Source organism: Taurulus bubalis (genome assembly GCF_910589615.1).
Source record: "Taurulus bubalis genome assembly, chromosome: 3".
NCBI classification, from domain to species: domain Eukaryota; kingdom Metazoa; phylum Chordata; class Actinopteri; order Perciformes; family Cottidae; genus Taurulus; species Taurulus bubalis.
This window is the reverse complement of record NC_136591.1, coordinates 13,974,366-13,988,049: the sequence shown is the minus strand read 5'-3', so window position 1 is coordinate 13,988,049 and position 13,684 is coordinate 13,974,366. Positions and strand designations below refer to the sequence as shown.

The following is a 13,684-nucleotide window of genomic DNA, read 5'->3' as shown; positions in this document are numbered from 1 at the left end:
TTGGTATCGTATCTTAAGCTTGATACATTCATGATAATAACACATAAAGAGTGGAAAGAAAAAATAATGGCGATTAAAAAATAAATAAATAACAGTGGTGATGGAAAAGTAAAGAAAATAATAATAATGATGCAAATAATTTTAATGACAACAGTAGCAAAAAAAATAAACAACAAACACAACAAGAAACAAACAAACAGAGCACAATAAAAAAGGAAAGAAAAAGGAGTAATATTCGGAAAATATAATAAATAACAGCAACATGAAGCAACTTAAAAAACAAACAAACACAGAACATAAAAAGTTTAAATGACCCTAATAAACTATAGCATAAACAAATAATTGCCAATTTGTTTTACTATATCCATGTAACTAGTCAAAGATGGGTACATGTGCAACATAGTTATAACATCATAATAATAACTTTATTTATATAGCACCTTTAAAAACAAAGTTTAGAAAGTGCTCTACAGAGAAGCAAAGCATAGACATAACTTAAATATTGGTAAACAAAAAGGACCATACCATAAAGGCAATGAATACAACACAATCAAACAAATAACCAAAAAGAGCAAATGGAGTAGAAAACAAACAAACAAATAAATCAAATATACAAGAAAAACAGGGGAACAAAATAACTACATAATAGATCATAAAAGGACATAAAAGGACGACATCACTTAAAAGCAATTCTATAATGATTGGTTTTAAGACGTTATTGATTCTGCACGCCTTATCTCCCCCGGTATTATTCATTAAAGGTAATACATAAATAAATACTATACATAAACAGGTAACGGGCTATCACTGCAGGCCAATAACGAATACAGATGGCATTCAGTGTACGGCCGTTAAATGCCCGCGAAGAGAAGCATAAACAGGCGGGGACACAAAACACGGCATGGCCCCGGAAGCACTCCGTCGCGGGGAGCGTGCTGCAGACTGCTGAGCTGCTCGGCTTTGAACGAAGCGATGACTACAGACAGGCGCTACGTCGGAAGCCCGAGCTCGTTTCTATGTATTAGTACCGTGGCCATTGATACGTTCCCGCCACGTGTATGTGCAACGAATACACATTGCGTCAGATAATAATTTGTACCCCCATTGAATCTTTTTTTTGGAGGAATATTTGGATACGACACGCGCTTGAATTTACCCGTGGGGAAGCATTATGAAAACACTGTGACTAGCAGTGACATTTTTACAAGGTGGGTCTCTCCGTCACGTTAGCCAGCGCTCATGTTGTGGAAACTGCTGGCTGGGCTTTGTGTGTATATTTATTATAATTGTATCATTTACTGTTTCATAATGCAATGTTTTCCCCGTCCTCTTCTGAGAGAGAGCTGGTTACTTCATGGTCGACTGGGAGAAGAGACGACTACGGGGCTGTGTTTCTTCACGTGTGCATGTTTAGAGTGTACTACACTTAGTTACACTACAGTACATTTAGTACTGGTATGAATATTCTACTACTGGCGTCTATTTAGGATACTGGGAGTACTCTGTGTACAGTGCACAGTGCAGTATTGTTTCCTCTTCGCAGAGCGGAACAGGTGTCGGCTGTCACGGTGGTTCATCAGACATGCTAATTTAAGGAATTTACTTCTTCTTTTTAAATTTATGATTTGGCCATTCATGTTCAGTCATGGTGTCATCCTGTGCTGCTCATTAAGTTACCAGTTCCCGCGTGGGCTGGTACTGGAAGACACCGTTGAATAACTTTATTGAACACTACTGTACATGTTCATGTCCACCAGATGAACACATGGTCGGTGTGACTCAGTCCGGTGTATTGTTTGTGAGGGCCAGTATAATCTCCTGTGACTCAGTAGTGAAGCGGAAACCGGTTTGACCGAGCCCCTTATTTCATTTAAGGGTCATTAGGTCACGTGAGAAACTGAGCAGATAACCAAAAACAACAACAAAAAACATCTGAAGTCCGGGGATTTGGGAAATTGGTTTTAAGGTACACGTCCACTTCCTGTTTAATCGTACTCGATCACGCCTACTGAATGAAACAAAAGCAAATTTTTCCACTACATTTCCCTTAATATCTATCACAGCTCCCACACTCTGAACATGTTACTTTGACCAGCTCTGATTCTCAAACAATACCAGTTTGCTGAGACCAATTAGATCTCACCTGTCAGCCATAAATCAGAATCAGTGTGTGGGTGGGAGTGTGTGTGTGTGGGGGAGTGTAATATAATTTAGTGTATTTAAAAGGGACCAGATAAAGAAAAACAGGCCTTCTAGACACTGATTGATTTCTGCTGCTGAAAAGAAATCCCTGCGTGTGTGTGTTTTTGTGTTCCTCAATTACTATAAGTGAGTCCTTTATTGGAGAGTACAAATTAGAGTGGCCTGAGCAAGACTGCACTTCTAGTGAGCTGTCAGGGGATGAATGTGGTGTTGGCGTTGTTGGGACCAGAGCAGATCGTCCTCCACACTTTCTCATCTCTGGCCTCAGTGCCTTCTCAGGAACCCTCGAGCTACAAAAAAAGCTCCTGAACATGCTGACGAAACGCCCACGATTTTTGTTTTGTACGCCAAAGTAGTGTGTCTTAATCCATGGGACAGTGAGACTACTGCCCGCCCTGTATACATTGGTGCTGAAAGAGTGGGGGGACTAGAATGTTCAAGGCCTTCTCTGCCGTTTTCTGCTTGTTTCAGCTCCACTGTGCACATTCATCCGTTGTAGGGGGAGTTGTTGTTTACCCACGGCTGTGATTTTGGGATCTGTACACTGCTGATACTTGCATCCAAAAGACAAGATTCATTAGCGTTGTGCGAATCGATTACTACTACTACTTCCACTACTGCGTTCTTTCTTTTTTTTTAATATAACTTTTTTTTGTCCCTGTGCTGCTACAAAAAGCCAAGTTCTTCTCTGGCAATCAATTAAGCCTTATCGTATCTTATGTCACGTAAGCCTGGGTTATATTACTCGGCTACAACTGTTGGAAGAGCGACTGAAACGTTTCAAGAGAACTCCCTATGTTCATGCACATGTTTTTCAGTCGCTTATATCGGGCTCCTGGGGAGATTCTACCAGCTGACATTCCTGTTGACACAGCGAACCCGTGAGGAACCTTTGTGACTCTGTTCCGACTATTTTGATCCCCAACCTTAAACGACCCCCTCGGGCGTGTCCAGGGTTTGCTTCAGCCTCGCCCGTGTTACCGACACACAGTTTGACTGACAGTACTGTTAGGAAGGATGCACAGTGTGTCCACAAACACACTGACATTTTGATCAGAGGAGCTAAGCTGTTTGAAGCAGCGGTCGGTTATAATTGAAGTGTAGCCAAGACTCAAATCCTGTCCATTTCTTCATGTTGCGTTTGAAGAAAATAAAAAAAGAAGCAAAAACAGTTTTTATGGTCTGCATTTCCACAACACTTTGTTCATGATTTGCTAGCTGGCTCTAATTAGTTCTGCTCAGCTGCCCAACACGCTGTCGCCTTCTAAGTTAGACTGTAATGACTTTCGACCGAGCCGACTAACCGGCTTTGGTAGCCGTGCCCCGGCTCGCTGGGCCGCAGACGGAGCTGTGCAACCAACCATCTCACAGGGGGGAGAAAACGGCTGTTGTTTGAACTTGCCTATTGAAGGCGGTGATATTGTGCACAGGGCTTGGAGGCTGTGCGAAGGATGTGGACTAGTCTGAATCATTGTGTGGCGTTGGGGCGGTCCTCGTGAGAATGACACAGCTGTTTCTGGGTCCCGTCACCAACGTCTGAAGTGACGAATGTGGAGTCGGTGGAAAAACAAGTTGGACTTCCTCCTCCACAGCTGGGGAAAAAACAAAGTTTCATTTTGTTGTATGATGTTCCACTGAAGTTGGGCAACTTTAGTTGCATGTTTATTAGCATTTTTTTAGGAACTGGTGCATACTGCTAACATAATAGCTCTATTGTGTGTCTCGCCTCTCAACAAGTCACAACAAGCGAAGCAGTCACACCGTATGCTGCCAGTGGCAGTACTGTGAGGGGGGAAATGGCTCTGCTGGTGAGCGGGCCAGTACCTTTTCAGTCCTGTGGTGTGTACATAGGGAGTGGACTCTCAGAGCCCGGACTCTATACACATCAAAGAGGGACATGATTAGTTGCCAGCCCTCAGGGTGCTGGTTCCAGTGCCAAAGCTTCCATGGAAAGTCTTTGAAACTGCACTTAGTCAGGTCATCTGATTGGGTCTACACATTATCTGCTGTTCCCAGTGGCTCACATTACTCGCATTACTCACATGCTACATGGTCTTATAATTGGAGCTTTGTCTAGTACTTAGGTGTTCATGCAACATACCTCCATAATACCCAGACACATATCCAACCTCTGTAGCACTTCTTTGGTCACAGTTTTTTTTCTTATTATTTTTACTGCCGTTTGCCAGCATCTCACAGCCTCTTGCGAGAATGTAAATGGATTCCTGCATCTCCAAGCAGTGAAACCTTGGCAGTGGGGCGTCTGGGAAAACAAACCACTTGCTCTGTTGTCTCTGAAGATGCCGCTGATTTTTGTTCTGTCCTGTTGCCCTTGCAGTTTCACCAGACATTCCTACGTCAGGATGAATGGGCGGACAGATGCTCCTCAGGACCGGTGAGTTGGAATTGGGTAGAAATGAGAAACTCTCACTTCCCTCTGTTTGCCTGCGACCACGGCTTCTGTTGTCTCAGTTTCTTCAGGCGATGATGTAGCACTTTAAATACGTTCATGTATCTGCTGAGTATTTAAGTCCACCAGTTAAATGCTTTCGATGGGAAGCAGCAGCCTTAGGACAATCGGAGTAACTTACATGTACAGGCCTGCTACCAAGACTGGGAGGGTTATTTTCAAATATGTTCCAATTATTAATAATCTGTTGAACTGGTTATGAAACAGTGTCAATCTTTGTGGCTCACATAAACAAATGCAGCCATCAGCGAGAATATTGGCTTTTTCTATGAAGTTCTTCTTACTACCACTTTTGTTCACAGGGACTGCTCCAAACAACACCAAATGAAAGTTCCTCCTAGGAGTGGCTTTAAAGTAACGTAACTTGGTTACTTTTTGTTACTTTAATAATAACCAAATATGCAAATAAAGACAAGAGAGGAAAAAAAGTAAAGCAGAAAAGGGAGAATACAGTTGCAGTACAGTGCGAGTTATTACTTCCAGCTCTGAAGATGCTGTCATCCTGCAAGGACGCATCATTTGGCACATTAGTGTTCCTGAATTTGATTTTGGAGCAGCATCAACAGTGACTATATACATTAAATGAAATATCTCAGTCCGGTATTATGCTTGCTGGACCAGAAATCTGAAGCCGTTTGCTTAGCAAAAAGAAAAATCGGCAGTTTAGATTTAGATGTATGTATATATATATATATATATATATATATATATATATATATATAATGTATGTATATGTGATTACAGAAGGTAAATACATTAACGGGCCTGCAGCATCCTTGCTGTACATTGTAACACCCTTTACTTCCCATCTACAGGGGCTGGCTAGTGGGGATCTGTTTCTTCATTCTGGGCCTGGGAACATTGCTGCCATGGAACTTCTTCATGACTGCCTCATTGGTAAAAACATGGCAATTACTTAATCCTGTCAAAGACACATTATGTATGCCTTGTGCTTCGATATTTTATTACATAAAAGCCAGGAGACTCAGTCAATAAGTTGGTGGTATCTCATCGTTTTTTTCCCGGTTAGATCTGCGTAAAAGCCTTTCTCTGAAGTGACGGTGAGGAAATTGTTGGTCCAGTGATTCACCACTTAAACCTCTTAAAGAATCGGATGCTGGATGGATGCCGATGGTCTTATGGACAATAAGCTGTTTATACAATTCAAGAAAATGTCTGGAAAACTATAGTATCTACCACAATGGATTTGTAAAACTGGTATTTTGTAGTGATTATTGGTTTCAGGGATTTTCTGGTGTTGTACTGGGTGTAATGTGCTAAAATGTAAGGATCCATAGGGATCCATAAGTCCACACAGTCCATCTTGTGACTCGAGGCAACCACGCGTATCACCGCGCGAGAACATGTGAGCCACATGGTTGTGTTTCCACCAACAACCCCTGTTTCCCATGTGAAGATAAATCCTACACCCGTCCTGTTTCCTCTGGGTTTGCAGTATTTCCAAGGTCGCCTCAACGGAACAGACGCAACAGAATGGAGCAACAGCACCGAGGGGGTCCGCAAGGAGTACTACTTCAACAACTGGATGACCCTCCTATCCCAGCTGCCCCTGCTGGTGTTCACCCTGCTCAACTCCTTCCTCTATCAGAGGTCAGTGACGGGGTTGGACAATTAGTCGGCGTCAGATAATGTTTTTCCAGACACAGAAGGATGTCAAATTTCCTCAAAAGCAATTCATCTGATTAGCGTTGCGCATGTGCAACATTACAAAGTTGTGTGTTTGACCTGGTCTGGTGCCAAAAAGTAATCATCCGTGGTTTATATCTAATCCAGTTTGGTGTGTAGTGCGTTCTTGGTTAAATGATGTGATGAGGGTGTTTCCTGTTGCAGGATATCGGAGGCAATACGCATCGCCGGTAGCCTGGTTTTTATCCTGCTGTTCTTCATCCTCACAGCAGTGCTAGTCAAAGTGCCCATGGAGGAGGACCGCTTCTTCTCTGTCACCATGGCAACTATCTGGTTCATCAACTGTAAGTGTGTGTGTGTGTGCGTGTGCGTGTGTGTGTGCACGCACGCATGTGAGTAAAATCCTGAGAAAGTGAAGCTCATAGTAGTGTACATTTTAGTTCAAGTGATAGTTTGCGGTGGTGTTGTATGAGGTACTTCTCCACGGTGGGTGTATGATGGACAGGAGTACGAGCAACGGGAGCAACGCAATGTACTGCTGTGGACGGAGGCAGCAACAACACATATTACAGTCACCACAGAAAAAATCTGTCCAGGGTTCATACGGCCATGGAAAACCTGGAAAAGTCATGGAATTTTAAAATGATTATTTCCAGGCCTGGAAAAGTCCTTAAAATAAGAAATAAAAAGTTTTGGAAAAGTCATGGAAATGTTTTACATTCATATGTTCAATTACGCTGAGTTTGAAATAATTAATATGCTTTTAAAAGAAAGACGCTCAAAATATAAGCAGGCATACATACAGGCATCTATATAAATGTTTATTCTTTTAATCAAACTATTGTCTCATTCATTTGTGTCATTTAAGGTATTCTGTATGCTTTGGAATTCTCATTCTTAGTTTGTTAATTGTTAACATTTTCAATTCAAATTCACAAAGTCTCATGGAAATCCATTGGTCAAAATGTGAAAAATATGAACCCTTTCTGTCAGTTCAAGTGTACATTATATTGAGAATATTTTCAGCGCCATACCTTGCTCTCAGACATTCCTTCCAAACTCCCTCTCCTGTCGGTAACGCACTTATTATGGATACCACTTCAGAAAAATCCAAACTGACCCTCAATGGTGTTGACTTAACCGACGCTTCCTCTCCCCAGCGTTCGGCGCCGTGCTGCAGGGCAGCCTGTTCGGTCTGGTGGGTCTTCTCCCTCAGAAGTTCAGCGCCATCTTCATGAGCGGCCAGGGCCTCGCCGGGACCTTTGCTGCCATCGCCATGCTGCTAGCCATAGCCAGTGAGTCACTCGCACACACGCAAAACGCCGGCGGGTGCCTGATTTCCCCCCTCCTAGTAACGGAGGGCGTTCAAAGTGAATGTCGAGCATGTCAAATCAGCACGACGCTACGCGACACACGCCGTTCCACTTCAAAGACACGGCTCATGTTCTGGATAGTGTTTTCCTTCGTCTCTCCTGGAATCGGCTAACTTGTGTGTTTGTCTCCTCAGGCGACGCAGACTCTGAGACGGCAGCGCTGGGTTACTTCATCACGCCATGTGTGGGGACGCTGGTCACTCTCTTCAGCTACCTGCTGCTGCCCCGCCTGGTCAGTCGGCTCCCAGCTCTGCATGACTGACTACATTACCCATAATTTGTTCAACTTTAGGACCATTAGCTTATTATCTAACACAAAATCTGTCTTTTTAAGGTGGGGTTTGCTTTATTTGGATAGTGGAAAACACGGTCAGCACACACAGTCCAATTTAAATGAAAGCTTGTCATAGATTTTGCAATGATGAAATCCCCAAAGGGGAAACGGAAGCCTCTTGGTGGCATTTGGGGCTGCCGAAGTCAAACTTGCTCTCGCTTCATGCAAATTTGCTTTTCTAGAATCTCACTCGACTCCATCTCAATTTGAGTATTAGCCCAACTGCATGAATCCTGTTTTTATTTGTTCACTTATTTGTATTTCAGCAGCAAGGCCTAATTTGTGTTGTCTGGTGTTTCCACACAGGAGTTTGCACAATATTATCTGAACAAAAGCAACAAGTATGAGGCAACCACCACTGACGAGCTGTCGAAAGGTGAGATTTTCACGCCCTCTGAATTATTGTCATTCGCCCGTCCCCATGTTTATCATTCGTGGAATTGAGAAAAATGGGTGTTTGGTAGTGAGAGGACATCTGTTTGCTTTGCCACAGAGTTCTCAATTCTGTGCTTCACTGTCTGCTTGAATCAAATCAATTCAGTGGAACATTATCTTGTTAAGGGAGTTGACCGGCTATTTATCCAATTAGAGTCCAGGCAGTGGCCAGACAAAGACGGAGCCTGTTGGACTCAAAGAGGACCACACAGACTCAAACTCTTTTTGGAATAATCTGTATATATTCAATTGCAGAGAGCAGCATAATGGAGAACGGCAAGCCGACCGGCCATGCTAACGGCACAGTGACCAGCAGCACAGCCAAGGGTGGCAGTGCAGCCGATGCTGAGGTGGACCCCGGTTCAGAGGGGCCAAAGGGCGCCTTCCTGTCACTGGAGCAGGTCGAGAAGGGACAAGCCAAGGCCTCGGTCATAGAGGTCTTCAAAAAGGTGCAATAGTTGTGGTTTTGGTGATCAATTTACTGGAAGAGATAGTCTAGTTTTTTGAAGTGGGGTTGTATGAGTTTCTTCTCCATAGTCGGTGTATTTCTACAGTCGATGGAGTCTGGAGAAACAGACAGGAGTACCAGCATGGAGGGCAGAGCAAGGTACTGCTGTGCCCCGGAGGAGCAGCAAAACACATTATAGACACCTGAAAACGGGGAACTGAAGCCGTCACTTCAAAGCCACAAGAGTTCTTTGACAAAAACTGTCATTTTACCTAGCGGAACACAGGAGATGCTTGTGTACCGCTGCCTCGATGTTAAGTGGGTTTATGTCATTGTGTGACTTTGGAGAATCCAAACTAACCCTTGAGCACACCAAAGTCACACAATGGGACAAACTAACTGACCAGTCAAAGCAGCAGTTGACCAGCAACTCCTGTATTCTGCACAAATTAATGCTCTTTTTCAATGGAGTCTTGTGGCTTTGAAGAGCGCATGGATGGATATAACGGCTTCAGTTCCCCACCGGAAAGAGCTGTCTGACGACAAGGTAAAGCGGTGCAAGTATTGTCAATATAGCTTCCACTTTTTAGGTGTCCATAAACAGTTTTGCTGCTGCCTCTGTCCACTGCAGTACATTACTTTGCTACTGTAGTAAACACTGACTATGGATGAATACCTCATACAACACCACTTAAAAACATCCAAACTGCCGCTTTTTAAAATAGTTCCCAGTAAAAGTAAAACAATATTTACAGGTTTTCTCTTTTCTGTCCTTTTTAGATCTGGGTGATGGCGTTCTGTGTGACGTTTGTGTTCACAGTCACTCTGTCCGTCTTCCCTGCTGTCACTGCCGATGTCGAGACCTCATTCAAAGGAAAATGGGGTATGACCTCGACTCCAGTTCCAGTTCATGTTTAGATCACTGCCGCATTCCACACACAGTATACTTCCAGTATATCTCTCTTGGGCAGTGGCCTTCTCTGCTGGCCTAAACAGAATCACAAAGTTATAGCTATTTTATAATTTTAATTATTTTTAATTTACATTTTTTAATAATTAAAAGTTATAGCTATTTTGGGTTATTCCCACTGAATCTAAATGTAAGCTTTCTTTACTTTTTAATTTATGAGTTCACACAAACACTCTCCATCCATCTGATCCTGGCCCGGCCCGTCTGTCAAATTTTAAAACTCATCGTGGCCCCTGAGCCAAAAGGTTTGCCCACCCCTGGTCTACAGGCATGTGGTGGTTTGAGGGTTCAACCCCTTCGGCTACATCCACACTACTACGATTCCACTTTGAAACTTTTTCCAAGTTTACGCCTCGCATCCACACCACTACGACATTTTAGAGCTCCTAAAAGCATAACCTTTTATTATTCAAGAGTACCATTATACTCATACTTGTAACTAAGCAACTGATCTACTTCCTGTTTACTGCATGCAATTTTCAGGGGTGTTATTATGGACGGAAATCATTTCTAAAACGATGCCTTGTGGACGTGGGTCCTCTTTTTTTTTTTCAAAACAAACGTATTGGTGTGGATGTAGCCTTGTGACCTAGGGGTCGTTGAAGAAGTCTCTGGGAGAGGTTTATTAGTTCAGATTTCGTCATCCTTGTCCTCAGACTTCAGGTTTTATCATCGTCCCATCGACGTTGGCTACTTCTGTCCTTTCTTTGTTTGTGCAGAGCGCTTCTTCATCTCAGTGTGCTGTTTCTTGGTTTTCAACCTCAACGACTGGTTCGGTCGGACCGTCACCACCTTGATCCAATGGGTGAGTATCTGATGACATAATTTCTACATGTATTCTTTGTATATCTTTATTTATTATGACTTGACCTTTTTCTACCTACTGTCATTGTCCTTTTGTCACTCCCTTCATTGTCTCCCGTCTCTTCTGCAGCCTCGCAAAGAGTCTCGCCTGTTCCCGTTGCTGGTGGTCTCCAGGGTGGTGTTCGTCCCGCTGCTGATGCTCTGCAACGTCCAGAAGCGGTCCTTCCTGCCCGTCATCTTCAGCCACGATGCTGCGTTCGCCGTCATCATGACTCTCTTCTCTCTGTCCAGCGGCTACTTTGTGTGTCTTTCCATGTCCTACGCACCACAGTGAGTCCACAGTTCATCACTGCTGCTGAATAGTAGCACTCCTTAAAGACGGCTGCATCTCATTGTCGGAGAATCAATAACCAAAACTCTTAATGAAGAAGAAATATATCTGTTATGTACATAAGGAGTGCTATCGAACAGGCTATCAAAGAGGCAGTCAACATTCTGCATCCAAACCACAAGATGGTCATAAAAAGGAGATCTATCTCATGTACAAGTTAAAGATGGATCTGAGCTGCAGTGTTATTCCTCTATAGCCTGGCCCAGATTCCAAATACACATGAACTCATTGTAAGTCGCGTTAGATAAAAGTGTCAGCTAAATGTAATGTACTACATGTCTGACCTCCTGTTCCCACCTGCTCTCTCCTCAGGTTGGTGGAGCAGAAGGACGCAGAGACAGCAGGGGCCCTGATGACGTTCTTCTTAGCCCTGGGTCTGTCCTTAGGAGCTGGCCTGTCCTTCCCTTTGCGGGCGCTGGTTTAGTGTGTGTGTGTGTGTGTGTGTGTGTGTGTGTGTGTGTGTGTGTGTGTGTGTGTGTGTTTTTTGGGGGCGGGTCTCGAGGAACCTGCGACCAGCTGTAAAAGTGTGTGTGTGTGTGTGCGCGCGCGCGCTGTAAACGGCTCATGAAGTGGTGTTTACTGACGAGGTTCCCTTTGATAATAGGAATAAGGGAAATACTGGTTACTGTTCTTTTATTTTATTTTTACATTGGCTGTTACGTTTCTTCATTTTTAGATGTATTTATGTTTAATTTAGGATTGTTGTAGGTAGTTTTCGTGCATTATCATGTAGTTTTTAAAATCTGATTGATGGCTTGAATTAATATCTTTGTAAGATTAATTAAATTGGTTATTTCAAGGTATTTTCTTCCTATGTTTATTTTGTATATTCTAATGAAATATATCTGTGTCACAGATGTAGAACAAAAGAAAAAAGTCTAAGCCCTGCCTCGTGGGTTACTGAAGGGACCCCAGACAAACAAGTTTGTGTCTCTTTCATACTTGGGTTCCTTGTTTGTTTTTTTATTTGCTACTTGAGACATTCTGCCGGTCCCCTGACCTCCTGGCCTCCTGGCCTCCTCTCCTGCAGCGCGGCTCTAGACTGCCATCTACTGGCCAAAAGACGGGAGCCCTTCAGAGCTTCAGTTCATCTCATTTCCTGTTTTATTTGGTACAAAAACATTCACACTGCAAGACAATTATCCAATGCAGCGTATCGTAGCATTTTTAGCTCCAGCTAATTTCCAATGCTCATCCCTGGACAGCCCTTTTTTAAATATCCTCATTTCCTTTGCTGAACAACTGTCATCACAGAAGGCCGTTGTGAGGTCATACGATACTACCGGCACTGGCTGATGGGAAATGGAGCCACCGTGTGATACTTTGACAGAGTTCAGGTTGCGTGAGCATGACCACATTCTTCTGTTGACATGAAGCTATCATGCAAGCTTCATTTAACCCTTTAAACGTCTCCTGCTGTTTGGTCACTAAATGTACAAATGTAGCGATGTTGCTGTAAGCCATGTAATCAAGAGTATTATATTGGCCATTTAACTTTGTTAAAGTATTTAAATTTAGTTTTTGTCTAACAATGTGCCATGCTCCATTCAAGTAAATCATGTTTTGTTGGGCTTGTTTTTTTTTTATTCCAGATTGATTTGTGACTTTTCTTTTGCTTAAGTGCTCAATGTGATTTATTTCTATGCTTATTATAGGAAGTGTTTATTTAATCGACTGAATATGTAAATGAAGGGTTTACTGAACAAGGTGTCATGTACATGTTACAGCTGCTGCTTCAAACACACCAAGGGCTGAGTCCTAATGAAGGGAGCGATATTTACAGGACTCATTTTTTCTTTAATGACCATAACTTGCTTTTTGTGCTGCGTTCACATGTTTGAGGGAGTTTTCAATCATAACAACATGCATTTATATTTGACTTAGTGGTTGACATCAAAACTCTGCTGCCGTGTGTTTCACGATCCCGTTCTACTTGTGACCTTGTCGTGTGAAGCACGTGGGTTTGGGTCGCTCTGAGCAGTAGAACGGTCGTATGAGGCCGGTTTCAAGGGTTCGTGGTGCGTTTACGTCCTACTGGACTGACGGTAAATGCAGACGTCTGCCTTACCTCGTGGTCATTGCAACAGCAGGGAGTCCCGGGTCGCTGTGGCCGAAGCTCCAACGTGTCATACTGTCGTGTGTGCTCTGATGTGCTGTAAATACTTGATGTACTGGGATCCACTCTGGACCAGCAGACCACGGTTAGAACAAAGGGAACTGGTGCCTGTGCTTGTACACAATGCTTCTCCATGAACTCAGCTGTCAATAAATGGATGGTTTTAACTCCCCGTGCTTGTTGGAAATGGTCATCTGTGAAAGCATCAACTGGGTCGTCCTGATTATTGTTCACATCAATAGAATTACAGATAGCTGGCCCTTTAAGTCAGACCAGCTCAAATGAAGTCTGCTAGTTTTCATACAAATAAAAGGTATTTAAGAGATATAGAAGAATTTGTCTTCAGGCATAAATTATTTTATTCATCACAACTTTCTGGCAAACTCCGTTGAGGGTTAAGGGAGTCTCCAAATTTGGCTTGGATTAGATTTGAAGTAAAATGGTCAAGGCCATTTTGACCTCACGTCTGTCCCGTTCAGGTGAACCCAGGCGGC

General features: G+C 43.2%; 1 protein-coding gene across 1 annotated transcript; it reads left to right on the top strand.

The window, feature by feature from the left end:
• Positions 1 to 4,565: 4,565 nt before the first annotated feature.
• On the top strand, positions 4,566 to 13,356 carry LOC306733479 (equilibrative nucleoside transporter 2-like; the record flags this gene model as incomplete). The annotated part of the gene is made up of 12 exons (XM_079214726.1): positions 4,566 to 4,597; positions 5,488 to 5,569; positions 6,129 to 6,283; positions 6,524 to 6,663; positions 7,480 to 7,614; positions 7,827 to 7,924; positions 8,333 to 8,402; positions 8,717 to 8,910; positions 9,690 to 9,792; positions 10,599 to 10,684; positions 10,814 to 11,013; positions 11,387 to 13,356. The coding sequence occupies 12 exons, from the start codon at positions 4,566 to 4,568 to the stop codon at positions 11,496 to 11,498; spliced, it is 1,407 nt and encodes a 468-aa protein (XP_079070852.1). The 3' UTR covers positions 11,499 to 13,356.
• Between the last annotated feature and the right edge of the window lie 328 nt (positions 13,357 to 13,684).